This window comes from Mobula birostris, chromosome 31, assembly GCF_030028105.1.
Source record: "Mobula birostris isolate sMobBir1 chromosome 31, sMobBir1.hap1, whole genome shotgun sequence".
Classification (NCBI taxonomy): Eukaryota; Metazoa; Chordata; class Chondrichthyes; order Myliobatiformes; family Myliobatidae; genus Mobula; species Mobula birostris.
In genome coordinates this window covers 33088998-33108418 of record NC_092400.1, presented here as the reverse complement: position 1 = coordinate 33108418, position 19421 = coordinate 33088998, and the positions used below count along the sequence as shown (strand labels likewise).

Below are 19421 nucleotides of genomic sequence, written 5' to 3'. Positions count from 1 at the left end.
ATGTCCACACTGACCCCCTGGATGGAAAAAGGGGTCAGCGGTACCTTAGCTCTCCTCAGGTCTACCACCAGCTCCTTAGTCTTTTTCACATTAAGCTGCAGATAATTATGCTCACACCATGTGACAAAGTTTCCTACCATAGCCCTGTACTCAATCTCATCTCCGTTGCTGATGCATCCAACTATGGCAGAGTCATCCGGAAACTTCTGAAGATGACAAGACTCTGTGCAGTAGTTGAAGTCCGAGGTGTAAATGGTGAAGAGAAAGGGAGAAGATGATTGCAAAGTGTGGAAAATCCCATACAATTGATAATGCCTGCTGTATCAGAAGTGCTGACCACTGTTCTCAAAATGGATACCAGTATTTTAAAATCAATTCCTCTGAGTAATAACTCGCCATTTATGCCAAGATAACGCTTGCTTCTTCACACTAAAGTGTGTTGGCTGTCAAAAGGCTGCTGCTTAAAGCGTTTCTTTGATCTTTTTGACACTTGTTGAATTTTTGCTCAAAGTTGACAAGAGCTTGGGTAACAAGATTGAAGTTATACATGGAGATGTGGCTTACCTAGCTGATCTGTATGACAAAATGAACATTCTAAATATGAAACTACAGAGTGAGAATTTCAATTTAATCCAGGTAAAAGTGCAGTGTCCACTTTCATCAGAAAATTGGAAATATATAAGCAAAACATTGGGAGAAGAACGTTCTCACAATTTCCCTGCATGAAAGTATGGCATTCTCTTTCACAGATGGTGATTTGCAAGAGTACTGCTTATACCTGCAGTCACTGAAGAAGGATTTCCAGAATCGGTTCAAGGATTTGATCGATCTGGAAATTCCAGACTGGGTAATTAACCCATTTCTTTGCAAGGTGGAAGAACAGGAAGAGAGCTTGCAAGAAGAAATAATCGAAATTCAGAATGATGAAGTAGCAAAAATGCTTTGCAAAAATGTCAGCTTTTGTGGTATGTGGCTAACTGTCATAAAAAGTTTTCTGGTCTTTGGAGAAGAGCCAAACTGTTCTTCATTGCATAGCTATCCTCCTACCTTGTTGAAAAAGGTTTCAGTGCAGTGAACCACATACCCACAAAAATCAGAAACCACTTGGACATTGTTATATGTAGGGTCCTAAAGCTTTTGCTGTGATGACTTGAACCAGATATTTCAACTCTTGCTAAAAATCATCAAGCTCAGGGATCACATTGATATCGAAGCTGCTGTACAGCACACAGGTACTGTGTAAGCTAGGTTTAAAAACAAAAATTTAAAGCAGAATCGTTTTTATCATGTTAGCATATGGTAGACATATTTACACAATGGGGGTGCTGGAAAGTATATTGTGCCTAACTGAGGTGTTGGCAAGAATGAAGATGCCTTAGCGGGGCATTGGCAAGTTTGAAAGTGCCTTGGGGGGGCGTTGGGCTAAAAAAGGTTGTGAAAGACTGCCTTAAACAAACATTTGGTCAGGTGCAGGAATATGTTCCTGTCAAATTTTGTTTCTTGATGCTGTTGCCAAGTATTTCAGAACATTTTACTGCATTAAAGACAGCACATAAGTTCAGATTGTTTGATCTATTCAACCTGAATTGATTCCCCCCCCCCCAATACAGGATCTCTGTCCTGGATGAAGATAAATTTGGTCATAATGAATTCATTGGAGAGACCAGGGTTTCTCTAAAGAAACTCAAACCTAACCAAATAAAGAACTTCAACATCTGTCTGGAGAGAGTCGTACCGGTAAGGGTTTCTTTGTGATTATTCTTCAGGGTTTATTCAGGATCACAGCCGGAGTCCAAAATTAGCTTCAGGTAGCTTTGATGGTGAGCACACCTCTCCAGAATATGCTGGACGTGGCACAACTAAGAACTAAGTGGGTGCAGTAACTAAACAGCAAAGTAAGAGTTCTGATAGCGTAGGTAATGTGTAGCTTATTCTTTTGTTAGCTGATTCAGAGGATGCCAGGAAGGCCAAACCCCATTCCATAACAGTTTCATTTGGAGAAAGGGTGGTACGGCCCAGTATTTAGACTGTAACAAGAGGCATGTTAGGAATACATTTTATGTAGATTTAAACGGACAATTAGAACCAGTGTAGAGTGACAAACTCTGCTTATTTCATCACATCCTTCCACCCAGTCCGTCACCATGGTGCATTGCATCTGGAAGGCCAATAGTATCGTTAACAATGCCGGGCACTCTGGCCCTTCCCTCTTCACTCGTCCATTCTGTAAGAGAAGGTGCAGTAGCTCGTCCGTCCGTACAACCAGACTCAAGAATAGCTTCTTCCCTATTGCTATCAGACTCCCAAACTAATTAAACTAAACAAACCCCTTCCTGGTGGTGCCCCCAAGTTTTCAAACCCTTAATGCTACTTCTTCCATTATTGTCACCTCCGGACTTCTTTGAGCACTGCCTTAGTTTGCAGTACTCTACGTAGCCCCATTCCATTGTTTATTGCAGCCTTGGCTGTGTTTATTGGTGCATTTATTATCACTCTGTACTATCGCTGGCCCTAAATGCCAGAGGCGTAACAGGCAGTAACTAACTAATTTATTATCACCCTGTATACTGCTTACTTCCTAAGCTGCCCCAGAGCAAGGAATTTCATTGCATCCTGGTGTATATGACAGTGACAATAAACTAATCTGATTCTGAAACTGATCCCGTTGCTAAGCTTCACATTTAATATATTGTGAATATTCCCACAGGTAAAGCGAGGTTCTACAGTTGGATCCACACGGGGAATGTCACTTTACGAGGATGAGGTAAACGTGGCTTCATTGCTTTTCTGTACTGAGCTTTGTTCACACTTATCAGTTTGGGTAGAGATGAGGGCTGTTAACCCCCTCCCACTGGCAACCTAATGCTCCTTGTTATCCTGGTACAATTTCCTATGGTTCCCCAAGTACCCTTGGCGGAGTTTACTTCATTGACGGCTAATCTTATAGAGGTGTTTAAAATCGTGAAGGCCATAGATACAGTGATTACACACCTTTTTCCAGGGTTGAGTAATCAAAAAACAGAGGGCATAGATTTAGGGCAAGATGGGAGAGGCTTAATATCCCAAGCCATGCTCTTTCCTCACTGCTGCCATCAGACAGAAGGTACAAGAGCCTCAGGACTCGCGCCACCAGGTTCAAAGACTGCTACTACCCCACAACCATCAGGCTCGTGAATAAAAGGGGATAACTGTACTCACTTGCCTCATCATTGCAATGTTCTCACAACCAACGATCTCACTTTCAGGACTCGTTATCTCATTACCTCACGTTCCCATTATTTATTGCTATTTATTTATATTTGCATTTGCGCAGTTTGTTGCTTTCTGCACTCTGATTGATCTTTCATTGTTCCTGTTATGGTTGCTATTCTATAGATTTGCTGACCATGCCCGCAAGAAAATGAATCGCAGGGTTGTGCATGCTGACATATATGTACCCAGATAATAAAATTTACTTTAAACTTTGAAGGTTTCGATAGGTTTCAGTGGGTACATTTAATGTCAGAGAAGTGTATACAATATACATCCTGAAATTCTTTTTCTTTGCAAACATCCACAGAAACAGAGGAGTGCCGCAAAGAATGAATAACAGATAAATGTTAGAACCCCAAAGGCCCCCTCAGCTCCCCCTCCCACATTCAAGCAGTAGCAAAGCGATGAACCTTCTCCCGCCTCCACCAGCAAAAAAGCATCTGTACCCCCCACTGAGCACTCATGCGTGCAGCAAAGCATCAATAAAGACACAGACTCGCAGTACCCCAAAGACTACTCATTCACCCAGTAATTCGACATACCACAGGCTCGCTGTCTCCCTAATAAGGGAAAAAGTGGTGTCCCCATTTCACAGCAAGAGATGAGACATAACAAACAACTCGCTGATTTAGGGTGTTAAAAGTCTGTTGTGTCGCTTTTTCCAAACTCTGTGCCCAAAGGACTTGGGTTTCTGGGCACACACCCAGCAGACAGCTCGCTGCTTTTGATTTTCCATGTACTCCCGCGACACATCAGGTGACGGCTCTGACCTCGAATCCGCCTGCCTCCACAGCCATGAAAATACAGCACCCTGAAGGCACGCTAGTCTTCTAGGCCACACCCTTGGTATGAAAAAACCAGCCAGTCGTGAGGCCCTGAGAGCGGGTCCCATTCCTGCAAAGAAGCGAAGTCAGTGTGTAACTCCAGGTCAGAGTCTTCAAAAGAACCCTGAAAAGGAAAAAAAGGGATATTAAAAGTAGACAGGTATATGGATAGGAAAAATTTAGAGGGATCTGGGGCAAACACGAGTAAATGGGACGAGCTTGCTCAGCATGAACCAGGTAGACCAAAGAACCTGTTTCTGTGCTGTGTGACTTTATGACTCTACCTTTCCCCTCTATGTATCTGTGGTACAATTTTCCAGCAAAGCTCCCATAGTACATTTCCTCAGTACAGAATCCATATGAGGGACCAAGTTCATTTTCTATGATACCGTTTCTCAATGTACTTTGGAGTTCAGCTGACTCTTCCAATGCAGCATATAGTCTGATTGTGTCCTCTGTTTGGGAACACTACTCCCCAGTAAGAAAATGCAGTCTGTAAGTTGGTTTGTTCTAAATAAAAATGGAAAGCTAAACCAGGCCAGGACGTGCATTGGCCTTCATTAATCATGGGATTGAGTTTAAGAGCCGAGAAGTAATATTGCAGCTATATAGGACCCTGGTCACACCCCACTTGGAGTACTGTGCTCAGTTCTGTTCACCTCACTACAGGAAGGATGTGGAAACTATAGAAAGGGTTCAGAGGAGATTTACAAGGATGTTGCCTGGATTGGGGAGCATGCCTCATGAGAATAGGTTGAGTGAACTTGGCCTTTTCTCCTTGGAGTGGTGGAGGATGAGAGGTGACCTGACAGAGGTGTATAAGATGATGAGAGGCACTGATCGTGTGGATAGTCAGAGGCTTTTTCCCAGGGGTGAAATGGCTAACACGAGAGGGCACAGTTTTAAGGTTCTCAGAAGAAGGTACAGAAGAAATGTCAGGGGTAAGTTTTTTATGCAGAGAATGGTGAGTACATGGAATAGGCTGCTGGCAACTGTGGTGGAGGCAGATATGACAGGGTCTTTCAAGAGACTCCTGGATAGGTAGATGGAGCTTAGAAAAATAGAGGGCTATGGGTAACCCTTGGTAATTTCTAAAGTAAGGACATGTTCAGCACAGCATTGTGGGCTGAAGGGCCTGTATTGTGCTGTAGGTTTTCTACGTTTCTATATGCGATGAATAGCAGGCGCCTGTTGAGTGCTATGGAACATGAGACCTTGGGGTACAAGTACATAGTTCCCAGAATGTGCAACACGGGTAGACAGAGTGTTGAGAAATATGTGTGGTATGCTTCCCTTCATTGGTCAAGGCTTTGGGTATACGTATAGGGATGTCATGTTATAATTGTGCAATATCAAATGTGGTACATTGTGTGCAGTTCTGGTCACTGTGCTATAGGGAGGATGTGATTAATCTCAACAGAGTGCTGAAGAAGTTCACAGGAATGCTGCCTGAATTGGCGGGGTGGGGGTTGAGTTAAAAAGAGAGATCGGATAGTTTGAGGCTATTTTCCCTGGAGCACAGGATGATGGGTAACGTTGTAGAGGTTTATAAAATTATGAAGGAGTTAAACAGGGCAGATAATCAGTCTATTGCTAAGGGTAAAGAAGTCTTAACCAGGAGGGCATAGGTTTAAGAGAGAGAAACAAGTTAAAGGGATTCTGAGGGGCAAGCTTTTCTCAGGGAGTTGTGTTTTTATAGAACGGTCTGACAGAGGAAATAATAGACATGTATAAAATTATAATTTTTATAAGGCATTTGGACAAATGCATGGATAGGAAAGGTTTAGAGGGGTACGGGCCAAGCACAGCAATTGATATTAGTGTAGATAGACGTCTTGGTTGGCACAGACAATTGAGGCAAAGAGCCTTTTCCTGTGCTTTATAACTCATCGATCTCTATGAATCTAAAATATTCAGTTTTTAAAATATTTATAGTTGGTATGAGAGCACTTGTTATAAATAAATAATTGGACTAGTTTGACAGATTCTAAGAAAAACTCACACTAACAGATTGTCTGCCCTCTTCCAGCAAGCTGAGCACTGTGCTGATATTGAAGAGCGGGGCCGAATCCTCATCTCCCTCCTGTACAGCAGTCAGCAGGGAGGCCTGATCGTGGGAATTATACGCTGCGTTCACTTGGCTGCCATGGATGCCAATGGTTACTCTGACCCCTTTGTCAAAATGTGCGTAAACCTGTAGTTGATGCTGTTTGCTGCATCCATCTTCATGTCGCAGGGAATAGTCTCTTTCTAAATGCCTGATTACTTCCCTGTTCTCCTGACAAACAGCAATCACAGCTCCCTGTCTGGCCTGCCGTCGTTTCAAAGCTTTCCGCTGCTTTCTGTCAGTCATGCATTGTCACAATCACCTCTGTTGGATGGTATAAACTCTGTAAGGAAAAAATCCATTCCCTGATTCATTTTGGTCTTTATGATTTACTTCCTCAATGTCTTTGTTTTCTTTTCCCACTCTGCAACTCCCTGTTCCTCTCCCTGTTCCTCCCGCTCCTTCTCCCCTCCCCTCTCTCCCTCTCCTCTCCCTTTCCCATCTCTCCCTCTCCCCCTCCCCTCCACCCCCTCTCTGTCTCTCCCGTCTCTCTCTCCCTCTCTGTCCCCCTCTCCCCTCTCCCCCTCTCCCATCTCTCCCTCTCCTCCTCTCTCTCTCCCCAACCCCATCTCTCTCTCCCCACCCCCTCTCTCTCTCCCCCTCTTTCTCTCCCTCTCTCTCCCCCTCTCCCCTCTCCCCTCTCCCATCTCTCCCTCTCCCCCTCTCTCTCTCCCCCACCCCCCCCTCTCTCTCTCCCTCTCCTCGCCCTTTCCCATCTCCCTCCACTTTCCCATCTCTCCCTCTCTCTCCCCCCCTCTCTCTCCCCACTCTCCCCTCTCTTCCCACTCTCCCCTCTCTCTCTCCCCACTCTCCCCCTCTCTCCCCACTCTCCCCTCTCTCTCTCTCCCCTCCCCCTCTCTCTCCCCACTCTCTCTCTCCCCACTCTCCTCTCTCTCTCCTCACTCTTCCTCTCTCTCTTCCCACTCTTCCTCTCTCTCTCTCCCCTCTCTCTCTCTCTCTCCCACCCTCCCCTCTCTCTCCCCTCTCTCTGTCTCCCTCTCTCTCTCTCTCTTCCCCCACCCACTCCTCTCCCCCTCTCTCCCACCCTCCCCTCTCTCTCTCCCCCCTCTCTCTCTCTCCCTCTCTCTCTCTCCCCCTCCCCCTCCCCTCTCCCTCTCTCTCTCCCCCTCCCCCTCCCCTCTCCCTCTCTCTCTCCCCCCTCTCCCCCTCTCCTCTCTCCCTCTCCCCACTCTCCCCCTCCCTCTCCCCCTCTCCCCTGCTCTCCATCCCCACCAGTTTTGCTCTCTGTCAGGGAGATGCTTCCCAACTCTTTTCACGTTAGTCTCTATCTTTCCCCTGGGTGTTTCTCCAAGAGAAGTCATGGTAAACATACCATTCTGCAATGATTTCTCCATGATTTCTTTAATGACTACTGGTTAAAAGTCACCACACCGTGAGAAAACAGCATTAGACTGTGGTGAATATGTTTCACTTATTGCTCCTTGAAGTGACAGAGGCTGAGATGTTTCCATTACCTGCATCTAGGACTATTGCTGTTAACTCAGAGATGTGGGTGAAAGTCTCCCGAGCTGGTTGGAATGGTGCACCAGTGTGAAGACTGAATTGGATGGTTGCTGTAAGAATTACAATGCCCTTTGTACCTTGTCATCCTTAGGAACAGAGAGTTTGAATTGAATTGACTTTATTTCTTACATCCTTCACATACATGAGGAGTAAAAATCTTTACATTACCTCTCCATCTAAATGTGTAATGTGCAATCATAGTAATTTATAATAAATAGAACAATCAATGTAACATAGAGTACATTCAAGTCAGCGTGAGTTCATCAGTCTGATGGCCTGATGGAAGAAGCTGTCCCGGAGCCTGTTGGTCCTGGCTTTTATACTGCGGTACCGTTTCCCGGATGGTAGCATCTCTAATAGATTGTGGTTGGGGGTGACTGGGATCCCAATAACCCTACGGGCCCTTTTTACACACCTGTCCTTGTAAATGTCCTGAATCATGGAAATTTCAAGTCAAGGATTTAACCTTTCGTAACGTCCTTTGTTGCTGAAAGATGAAAAATTAACAGGATTCCCTCTCCTCAACCCACCTCCACTGCAGAGTGCCCGGTATTGACAGATTCTCACCCATATCTCAATCTGAAAAAAGTTGCCACCCCATCCAAAGGTTCATTCGATCTGAGCTCCGTAATCTGTCCACAGTCTGTAACCTGGGATGAAAGGTGACTGTAACCTCAGTGTCCTTGAGTCAAGGTTCCCGTTTCCAAGGGAAACGGACACCTTTCTCCACACGCAGGGACAGTGGGCATTGGAATGGCCTGAGGTGACATGTTTGGGCAGCCTAGTGGTGCTGTTGGTAGAGCATCTACCCTTCAGCTCCAGCGATCCAGGTTCTTTCCGGAACTCAGTCCTGTCTGTGTTTGTGCCCGCATGGGTTTTCTCCGGCTGCTCACAGGGACATGTGGTTGGTAGCTTCGTTGCCCTCCAGTATGCCAACGTGCAGGTGAAGGGTAGAATCAGGGGAAGATTGATAAGACAATGGAGAATCAGAAAAGGGGATGAGGTAAGATTCGTCTATGTAGACTCAGTGGGTTAAAGGTCCTCTTCTCTCTCTGTGACCCCTCCGTGGAAGGAATAAGCAGCTAAGGTGCACCCCAACACAAGTCAGCACCTTTAGGAGGTGAAAGAATGAAAAAAAAATCCACTCATAGGCATTGAAATCCCAACACAATGTGTAAAAGAGACACTGGTTAACGCTTGAAATTTCTCATGGGGGCCAGGATCAGGACAATGGGAGATAGAAGGAAAATCCAGCACCAAAGCTTTCCCACGTCCCCAAACAGCTGTTGTAGAGTGGCATTGCAGGAGGCACATAGCTGATGGACTTTAAGTGGCACCGGGAGACTCCAGAAACAAAGAAATTAATGAACTAATAATCTCTAATAAAATCTGTTTTGTACTGTATAGTCTTTAGGAAAAGGTTTATAAACCAGCTCTTCACGTGAACTGTGAGGAAATGTTGGGCTCTCTATTGTAATAAGCAAAAATTCTCGTGAAACAATAACTCTATTTTGCCCAGCAAGGGGTAAATTAAAATTAAGTCGAAGTGGGTGGATGAAGAGAGCATCACTTCATCCACCATCTCAATCTAATTGAATGGCAAAAGCAATGCTGAATGCCTCCTTCTGTTCCAGTGCCAAGTGTGTTTGCTCTTCAGGGCGATTATTTAGAAGCTTGACAACAATCTCTTTTGGCTTCTTTCAGCTGTCTCAAGCCTGACATGGGTAAAAAAGCCAAACAGAAAACACAGATCAAGAAAAAGACACTGAACCCTGAATTTAATGAGGTGAGATTCACAGATCTTATGTAAACGTTCCGAGGAAATGAGATCTTTTAGTAATTCATTAAGAAAAAAAAACGTAAAGCTAACGGACACAATGACATATAATTTATAAGCAACTTGCAGCACCTGGCATGGTCTTCCTAGAGTGCTGCCAATAGGGTCAAATGAATGCTCAATACTTAATATCTCTTGTCAATAGTTATGGTATAAAGGTGCCAAGTATTCATCTCCTAAGCAACACAAAAATGCTGGAGGAACTCAGCAGGACAGGCAGCATCTATGGAAATGAAGGTTTCTGTCCGAGATCCTTCTCCAGGACCATCTCCCAATAGTGGTACTGGTTGATTGTTGTCACATATACCAAGATACAGTGAAAAGCTTGTTTTACGTGCTGTTTATACAGACCAAATCATTACAGTGCATTGAGTAAAATCAAGCAAAACAATAACAGTGCAACGTAAAGTGTAAAAGCTACTGAAAGAGTGCCGCTTAGGTAAACAATAAAGTGCAAGATCATAACGAGGTAGGTTGTGAGGCCAAGAGTCCATTTCATCACACTGGGGTCTGATAAGTGGTATAGAAGCAGTCCTTTATCCAGGTGGTACGTGCTTTCAGGCGTTTATACCTTCTGCCCGATGGGACGGGGGGAGAAGAGAGAACGTCCAGGGTTTGATTACGCTGGCCGCTTTATTGAGGCAGCGAGAAGTATAAACAGGGGCCTTAGTGGGGAGACTGGGTCCTGTGATGTGCTGAGCTGTGTCCACAACTCTCTAGAACTCTCTTACGGTCATGTGCAGAGTCGTTGCCGTACTAATCCAGGCAATGCTTTCTGTGATGCATTAATGAAAATTGGTAAGAGTCGACGGGGAATCTCTTTAGCTTTCTGAGGAAGTAGAGACGTAGTGAATTTTCTTGGCTGTGACATCATTGTGGTTGAACAGGTTATTGGTGATGCTCTCACCTAGGAACTTGAAGTTGTCAACCTTCCAAATCTAAACACTATTGATATAGACAGGAACTTGCACACCGTCCCCATTTCTGAAGTCAATCACCAGCTCTTTTTGGTTCTGATAACATGCAGAAAAAAGGTTATTGTCATAACGTCATGACACTAATCTCTCTGTCTTCTTCTGTACTTCAATTCATAATTATTTCAAAGCTGAGTTCATCTGCCACAATATAGCACCAATGCTATGTTAACCCTTATTATTGTTAAATGTCATTGTTGGTTTAACAAAGCTATGTGGTTGTGGGAAATCAGTTCTCCTATTTCTCAGCTAGCTCTGTGGTGATGCAGAAGTGTATTGCCCACTCAGCATTACCCCAGCCAGGGCAGGAGACCCATTACCGATCTGGAGATGGGACTTGTAAAGCAGAGGCCAGAACACAGGTACCATGCTGCATCAGCACCAGTTGACTCCTTGTGCTGATTCTGGCTTCAAGCTGGCATGGAGAGGGACAGGTGGATTGCGACCCACTCCGGTTGGAGACCTGACATGTGTAGTGATGGGAACAAGGGGTGAACGATTGCCATAGCCTTGCGAGAGGAAACTCAAGGCAGGTTTATGGTGAGGCTGAAAGGAACTGGAGTCCCCTTCCAGAATCACAATAAAACCTTAGTGGAAGGGATTTACAGTAATTTTGGCCTCTGCCTGGATCCCAGGGTTTACTGGCAGAATGGGACTCTGGGTGATTTGTGCATTTTGCTGTAAGGATTGAAGCACATAACTCCTTTGCTTTATTCAGACTTCAACTCTCTTCAATTTTCACTCTTTATTGACTTTCCCTATTATTCAGAAGTACAGATTCATTGTGGTTATCAGCATGATTCCTGTTTTTGTAGGAATTCTTCTACGACATCAAGCACAGTGACTTGGCCAAGAAAACCTTGGAGTTTTCTGTGTGGGATTACGATATTGGCAAAGCCAATGATTATATTGGTAAGTAATGACTTGGACTGATTTCACTCAAGGGAGCATAGCTCAGCTTCTAGACTTTAGCTTTCAAATGTTTTTAGTTTATAGATTACTTCCTGTGGAATCAAAATCCATATATTTGAGGTTCTCACAATTATCACAGTTCTCTCCGGACACTGAAATCTGATACAATATGTGCAGTTCCACATTCAATTCCACTTTTTGTGACAGGTGCAATGATCCAGTCTATGCCTTCCAATATATCCATTCACAATTTCATCTCATTCTATTATCGTTAGATACTGCCCACTAGGCTTGAGCAAGTAACGTGTGAACCGGCCTTAAGAATCTTGATTTCCTCAGGTATGTTAAACCGGGAGACAGAAGAAATTGTGTTCTTTGGGCTTTAATGATCTGGTAGTTTTAATCTGGCTCCTTCAGCCTGATTTAGTAGTTTCACTTTCTGTCACCCTGTGAGAATTACTACAGAAAATAACTTCCTAAGAGTGCCCTGCTTATCTCCCCCTTTGCTGTAAGTGCCTGGATTGTTTCTTTCTTTTTTCTTTAATCAAAGTAGTGCCCAATTACTGTCTAAGAGTTCTTATTAATTTTTTTCTTAGGGGACCGTTGCTGGTTGCTTCAGACATTGTACTTGACTCTAGATGAATCATAAAGTGTTCCTCTCATTAGTCTCCAGGTGGTATCAAGTACTTAGTCAACTGTGCCATGAAATGGAGTTATTGTCATACAGAACTAACCCAGCTTCAGCCCATCTGTCTGCCTCCACTACTGAGCACGAAACCCAATTTATCCTCCCCACATTCCCATCAATTGCACACAAAATACAGAAGGAACTCAGCAGGTCAGGCAGCATCAATGAAGAGGAATAAGCAATGTTTTGGGCCATGACCTTTAATCAGGACTGTAAAGGAGGGTGGAAGAAGCCAGAGTTGTTCGCTCCCTGGATTTCCAGCATCTGCAGAATCCCTTGTGCTCCCATCAATTTCCACCCACCCCCAACGATTTTACCACTCGAACTCAAAGTAAAGATCTATTTGCAATGACCAATTTACAAGGTCATAACATACTGTACAGAAACAGAATTTGGCCATTTGGCCCATCAAGCCTGGTTTGTCTTTCAGTCATGGTTGACAATGCTCCTGCCTTAACCCCTTACTAATCAGAACCTATCAATCTATGTCTTAGATACACCCAGTGACTTGGGCTACACAGCCCTCTGAGACAATGAAATTCCTCCTCATCTCAGCATCAAAAGGACATCAGAGGACGCACCACAAATTAACAGTGCACTGATGATGTCTCTTCATATGGTGACGAAATGTTTGCAAATGGATTGCCAAGATTGGAGAACAACTCAACCCAGCCATTAATACCCGAGTTACACACTTTCTGAATTATTTCCAAGGATGCCCCTTTATTTGGAGGCTTCTTATCGACTAACGTGCATGTCTTTGGGATGTGGGAAAGAACTGAAGTACCAGGGAAAACCATGTGCTTACAAGAAGTTCGTGCAAACCCCACAAAGACAGCATCGGAGGTCAGGTCTGAACTTGGGTCACTGGAGCCATGAAGCAGTGGCTCTACTAGCTGTATCACTGTCCTGTTGCTTAATCGCATGATTCTTTGTCACACTAAGGAAATTCAAAAGCAAGTCACTTGAAAGTTTCCTTGTTTGCAGTACAGCTTTTGCTTTACCAAATACAGCTCACAGTCTCAGTCTAAGTAAAATGGAGGCAGTTTAAATGGAGTAATGTTTAATGACTGTGTTTTCTGCAAATCAGAAGAAATAAAATATCTCTAGTACGTTGGTGTTAGCGTGTTTGTCCAGCTGAACAGTTTCGTAAGGATGGGCTGTGGTTGCCCACATCTCTAAATCAGAAGTCCCATTTGAGAACCATGTTCAAAAGTCAAGGCTAAAATCCCAATGTGTTGAGGATGTCCCACACTGCCAAAAGTGCTGTGTCTCAGAGATTCTATCCGTTCAGCTAGAAGAATGAAAAAGATTCCAAGAGGCTAACTGTAAAAAGGAGAAGTATTTATCTCTGGGTCCAACCAATAACTTTCCTTCGACCAATATCACTGAACCAGTACAGCTGACTTCGGAGGGCCCCGTCTCAATGTTATAATGTCTCAGGTATATTCTGCAGGTCATCTGTCCTTAACTTATCTTCTACCTCATTTCCTGTTTCTACTTTCTGGCCTTATAATTGCGTTTATTCCATCTCTGCATGGAATACAGTTGAAGTTTAACATGCTAAATCTATACAACTTAACAGTCCAAAGCACTGCTGCTCTTTGCACAGGCAAGACCTATCCTCTGGATCTTTTTTTTTTGAATAGTGAGTTGGAGTTGTCTGAAAGACCTGCCTCCAAACATCAGACAAGGTGCTGGAGGTACTCAACAGGCCAGGCAGTTTCTCCGAAGGAAAATAGACAGTCAACATTTTGATTGATACCCTTTAATGCAGTTTGACCCAAAATGTCAGCTGTCCATTTCCCTTCAGGGTACTGCCTGACCCATTAGGTTCCTGCAGCACTTAGTTGCTACTCCAGATTACAGTATCTGCAGTCTCTGGTGTCTCTCTACCTCTCTGTGTTCTTTAATAGACTCCAGCCACTATTAACCATATAGTTAAGTCTTATTGAACTGCAGAACTGAGAACTCCCATGACTAATGGGGTTAGTTTGTTCGTTACTGCCTGTTATGCCGCTGATGATTAGGGCAGCAATGAAGATACTTCATCTCTCTCTGTCCTTGGCCATCTTCTCTATTGTGCACTCGTGTGGTGCAGAGTCCCGACTTCTGTCTCTACAGTATGTGCCAAGTTGTCTCTGGTCTCCCACGTTTCCTCCGCCTTTGGGAGTCCGATGGAATGCTGTCTTGATGATGGAGTTGGCCTCTCCTCTCGTCTCCTGCTCAATTCATCTCCAACATTTCCTCGTGGTGATTGCAGCCATGTCCTCTTGATGATATTGAAGGAGTAGAAGGTAGTTTGGAAATTTTTTTTGGCCATAAAATGCAGAGGATCCTCTGGAGGCTCTTGGTGTAGAACGATGGCAGCTTGTCAAGGTCGCTGTCTGTCATGTGCCAACGTTCTGACCCGTACAACAGTGTGGACTGAACACGGCTCGGGTACAGATTCACCTTCGTGTGGTCGCTGTACTTGGTTGTTCCCCATATGTTGCTTATTTATCTGAAGACATTTCTAGCTGAGGTGAGCGGTATTAATCATCATTAGGTGTGAAAGGCAATGCTACTCATCATAATGATCAAGTCATTAGACTGGTATCTGGAGAGAAAGTTAAATTGAACCACAACAGCTGCTTAATTTAAATTCAAGTAATTCGACAAATGTGGAATGTTAACAAAAGCTAGTCCCCAGAATGGTAAACACAAGCAATTCTGCAGATGCTGGAAATCCAGAGTAACACACACAAAGTGCTGGAGGAACTCAGCAGGTCAGGCAGCATCTATGGAAAGGAATGAAGTGTCGACGTTTCTGGCCAAGTCCCTTCATTGAAGTTACCGTATAATTGTAACCCCAAAACTACTAGTTTGCTGTATTTAAAAAACAGTTTCGCTGTCTCTCTTGGAGAAGGCAATCTGTCATTCTTATCTAACTATGCATGACATTGTGCCAATCAGCTGAAAGGGTGCTGGAAGTTTAGATTTAAGAAGGGCAATAAATAGTATTTATATTTCAGGAAGAAATTTAAATAAAAATCATCTTGCATTGGTAGGCTTGTATTGTATGTCAGATCTCATTCAGTGAATGGTGAGCCCCTAATTAGAACTCTATAACTTACCTCTCTCTAAACCAGTAACAGTGGTCTAAGGCCATAAAAGTAGCATCAGGTATTTTTGCTTAGCTGCAACTGACTTCATCATATCAGGTATCAGAATATCAGCATTGGGTATCTTGTAGATCTCTTTATTTGACACGCTAGAAGAGCCATGCCAGGCAGCTTATGCAATGCTGTTGATGTTCTAAAATTATGTTGAGGAACAAAATTGATCACCATTAGATATTTAGTCAAGGTCCTTAAGAGGAACTTCATCACTGACGTGCCTGAAATGGAACAAACTTCTCCCTTCTCGAGTCCAGTGAGAGGAGGAGGAAGGCCCAGACTCTTATTCCTTGTAACTGTGTCCAGCACTCCTCAGAGGAGCCAGAGTGAAAGATCTCTGATTGAACTCATCCCCTGAGTACCACATCCATCTCTCACAGAAACCCCCTTTCCAACAATGTCTTCAGTTTCTTGGCAGTGCACACAAGAATGGAGTGAGTTTGGAAGAGAAATTTCCAACATATAAACCCGCAGTTGGTTCCAAATGAATGTGATCACAACAATAACTCCTAGAGTTTGAAAGGGGGAAAGCAATTTGTTTAGGAATGGCAAAGCTGGGAGTCTGAGAACTTCCGTGATCTTTCTGAACCACTGAGTTTAGGGGCCCTGTGTGCCCGGCAGGGCATTCAGCTCCTCCCTCTCCTTACGCCATGTTCCTACCTCATTTCCATATCCACATTATGACCTCGTCATTGTGTCTGTCACAAGTTTTGGAATTCAGCGGGAAAAATAACAAAATAAAAACAATATGAAAGGAATCTACAAAAAAGACAAAACCTGAAAAGCCAGAAATCCAGTTGAGCATCAGAAGATGCTAACTGAAACATTCTATTTACAAGCTTGGGTGAGTCTGTTTTTATTACCAGCAGATCTTATCGAGCAGGAGAAAAAAAGGCTTAAGTATAGAAGTTAAAAGTACAGACTTGCAAATTGTTCTCATTCTGATACGACTATGATATTTAACTGTGTGAGCATTTTATAAATGTTACTGTAAGGAGCAGAATCATTTTGTGGTTTGAAGTTTTATTTAAAATAGGATGTTCAGACCTCAGAGGTACAAGGGTTTGAAGGATTAGGATAGAGAAGGTAAAAAAAGGTCAATCATTCCACTACTAGAGACAGGGAAACATGAGAATACCAAAGACTCCAGCAAGAAATCCAAGCCCCGTCTCTTTGCGTTCACCAACCACAACAGCACCTCCATTAATCCCCATGCCCATTCTCACTTCTGCCCATCCCAAACTCACTCCCACCTCCCTCATTTCCACCATTCCCCATGCCCACTTAGTCTTAACTCCCTACCCTACCGTCCCCACCAACACCCACCTCAGCCCACCATCTCCATCTTCCACCAGTCCCTACTCCCATTACCACCTCCACCCAGTCCAGTCTCACTCCCACCACCCCAGCGTCAGCAGGACTCTATCCACCTTCGTCCATCCCACCATCCCAACCTTATCTCTGTCACTCCTAATATCCACCCCCACCATCACCACCTCCATACACCATCTGCATTAAACACCCATCCCCATCAAGCCCAGCCCCAGCATATTATTGCCACTCAGACAGGAGGAAAATCAGAAACACAGCTATCAGTATTTCCTGCTGGAACTATTTATTTCAAAGTTCCCTCTTTTAATTTCAAATGCTACTCATTTACAATTGGCATTCATGTACTGGGCTATTCATTTTCATTCTGATACCTTCAGGTCGTGTGTCTCACCACATGCCTGAAGCAGAAAGGGGACAAAACTCCTTCGAATCAAGACTGATCTGCTGGCTGCTTTTGTTATTTTCTCTATATATAAAGAAAATGCCAAAAAGCAGCCAACAGGTCAGAGGTCAGTATATGTATATTTTTTTCCAGTTATTGTTTGACAGTTAACATTTTCTATAGTTTCATGAAGGGGTGTGACAGCCAGTTGATTGGTTCTATTGTCAACTTAGTTTTAGACTAGTTTCCATGAGATCCAGGACCAAACCTGTCCTAAGGAAGTCATTCATTGCAACAACAATATACATCTATATGACATCTTTGAGAAGGGAAACATCGTACTGAGCGAAAATATGGATTCTTATTTGATAAAGGGTCTCATTTCAGAGCTTTCCTATCTGAGTTATGTACGCAGACAGAAACATAGCCTGACTCTTACAGTTAACTAAGAATAAATGTGAAGGGATTCGCTGCAGATCTTGGAACTGGTATTGGACAGAAATGTTCATTTGTTCAAGAATAGTGGTAGTCCAACTGCTGTGATTGAAGAGCAACTTTTATTTTATTCCTTGTTTGATTCTGTCTCTGATGGTATTTGCGTATAACACCTTGTTCCTCCCCTCTGTATTAGGCAGTATTATTCTGGGCATTAACGCTAAAGGAGACTGCTTGAAGCATTGGTACGAGTGCCTGAAGAACAAGGATAAGAAGACTGAACGCTGGCATACCCTATACAATGCAAATCCCATTCCCAGTGACTGACTACACACCCGCCACAGCCAGTGATTTACTCTCCCAACATTTCTCATTTCCCTTCTCCTTCCTCTTCTCTGTTCCTCTCATTCTGCTCAAAATACTTTGATGAAGGGTCACCATCTTCCTGTTTAACCAACATTTTGTTTACACGCTAGATATATGCTGCCGTCATCCCTTTGGAACAGCATCACACCAGACACGTTAACCTATCGCCCTGAGAAAAATGATGCATTTTCTTTTTTGCCACTTCATAAAAATGGGTGCCGAATTATATACTGGAAATACTCTGTCTCATTAAGTTACTACATGGATTTGTGTCTCTATTGAGATCTTTCCTTAACAAATTCTCTCTGGTAAAAACCTATTCAACTACATATCGACCTGAAGGGACTATCAGTTTCCACAATTCTTACCCAGGGCTACATGTTGCCAACAGATACACATATTATGACAGGAGATCCAACTGCAGCCTGGGTGAAGCAGTCCTAAGTTCCACCTTCTTGTGCTGAACTACACTAACCAGAACACATTTCCCATTGAAAACAAATCTTGGGAAATAATCTGTCGGGTTTCTGGCCTTTTTTTCTAAATTGCACATGAAGTGAAAAGTGCTTCTCACAACTTTAGAGCTCAGGGGAAAATTGTTGGCCTGAAGTGTGACTAATCCTCATGATGAGATGGCTTCTGTTCAGAGTTTTTAAGGAAGGAAGTGGGAAGTGATATTACAAGTACCCTCAACATAATCTACCAAAGCTCTCAGTTTGGGAACTGATTCATTAAACTGAAAAATTATGTATGACTCTTTATCAAAGATGAGAGAAAAGTTTCAGGGAATTAAATACCAGCAGCCTATATTCTAGAATGTGTAGCTAATGACTGAGTCATGAATATCTTGCAGATCTTCAGTTGATCAACCTAAGTGTGAATAATGCCTTTGATTGAAGATTTATTGAATAGATATCCAGATAGTGACCAGGGGAATGTCTCTAGATGTTCTTTCTATTGTCCTGTAGGTCATCTTGGTGGTCATCTATGGTCATTAGATGAAGCCCCTTGTTGAGATTATTTGCTAGAGTTGAAACTCTGGAAACGGAAGGCAATTTATTGAGCAAGCTAAGGAATTTTCCAACAGCAGGATAATCAACAGGGAGTCAAATTGGTAGTACCCGACACTGTGTTCCTCTTGGATCTGGGCTGAGTTGAGAACCATTTACTGTATTTATAAACTACTTAAATGATTTAAAAAGCCTTTTATTTAAATTTACTGATATCAGAAGATTTTAAGTAGTATAGATGGAAGCATTAGATTTCAAAGCGATCTTAATGAATTAAGCAAAGGGCAAAACTGTGTCAAATGTCAGCATTGAGGAACACTAGAGCAACCATTTTGGAGATTAAAAAGATAAAGCACTTCCAAAATATTGAAAAACTGGAAGCAATGGATATCCGTAGAAACCTGGGGTAGCACTAAGGGAGAGATCAATGAGAACAGTTAATGAAAATATCATGGAAAAGTTAAAAAGCCAATGGAAGGTTGGCTTTTACGTTTGGAGGTTTGGTGGCAAGTGAAGATATCTTTTTATCTCCTAAGCTGCAGCTGAACAAAACCTCAGCTGGATAGTTCTAGGATCCGTCTTTTAGGAAGGGTATATAGGCTTGATGTAAGGACTCCATT

General features: G+C 43.3%; 1 protein-coding gene across 2 annotated transcripts in view; it reads left to right on the top strand.

Moving 5' to 3' along the window:
- LOC140190814 (rabphilin-3A-like) overlaps positions 1-18387 on the top strand; it is a 95882-nt gene extending 77495 nt beyond the window's left edge. For both annotated transcript variants that reach the window (XM_072247682.1, XM_072247681.1), the window contains exons 13-18: positions 1611-1737; positions 2708-2764; positions 6106-6260; positions 9412-9493; positions 11334-11430; positions 17622-18387. In XM_072247682.1, the coding sequence (XP_072103783.1) occupies positions 1611-1737; positions 2708-2764; positions 6106-6260; positions 9412-9493; positions 11334-11430; positions 17622-17752 (649 nt within the window). In that variant the 3' untranslated portion in view covers positions 17753-18387. The remainder of the gene's footprint in view (positions 1-1610; positions 1738-2707; positions 2765-6105; positions 6261-9411; positions 9494-11333; positions 11431-17621) is intronic.
- The last annotated feature ends 1034 nt before the right edge of the window (positions 18388-19421 follow it).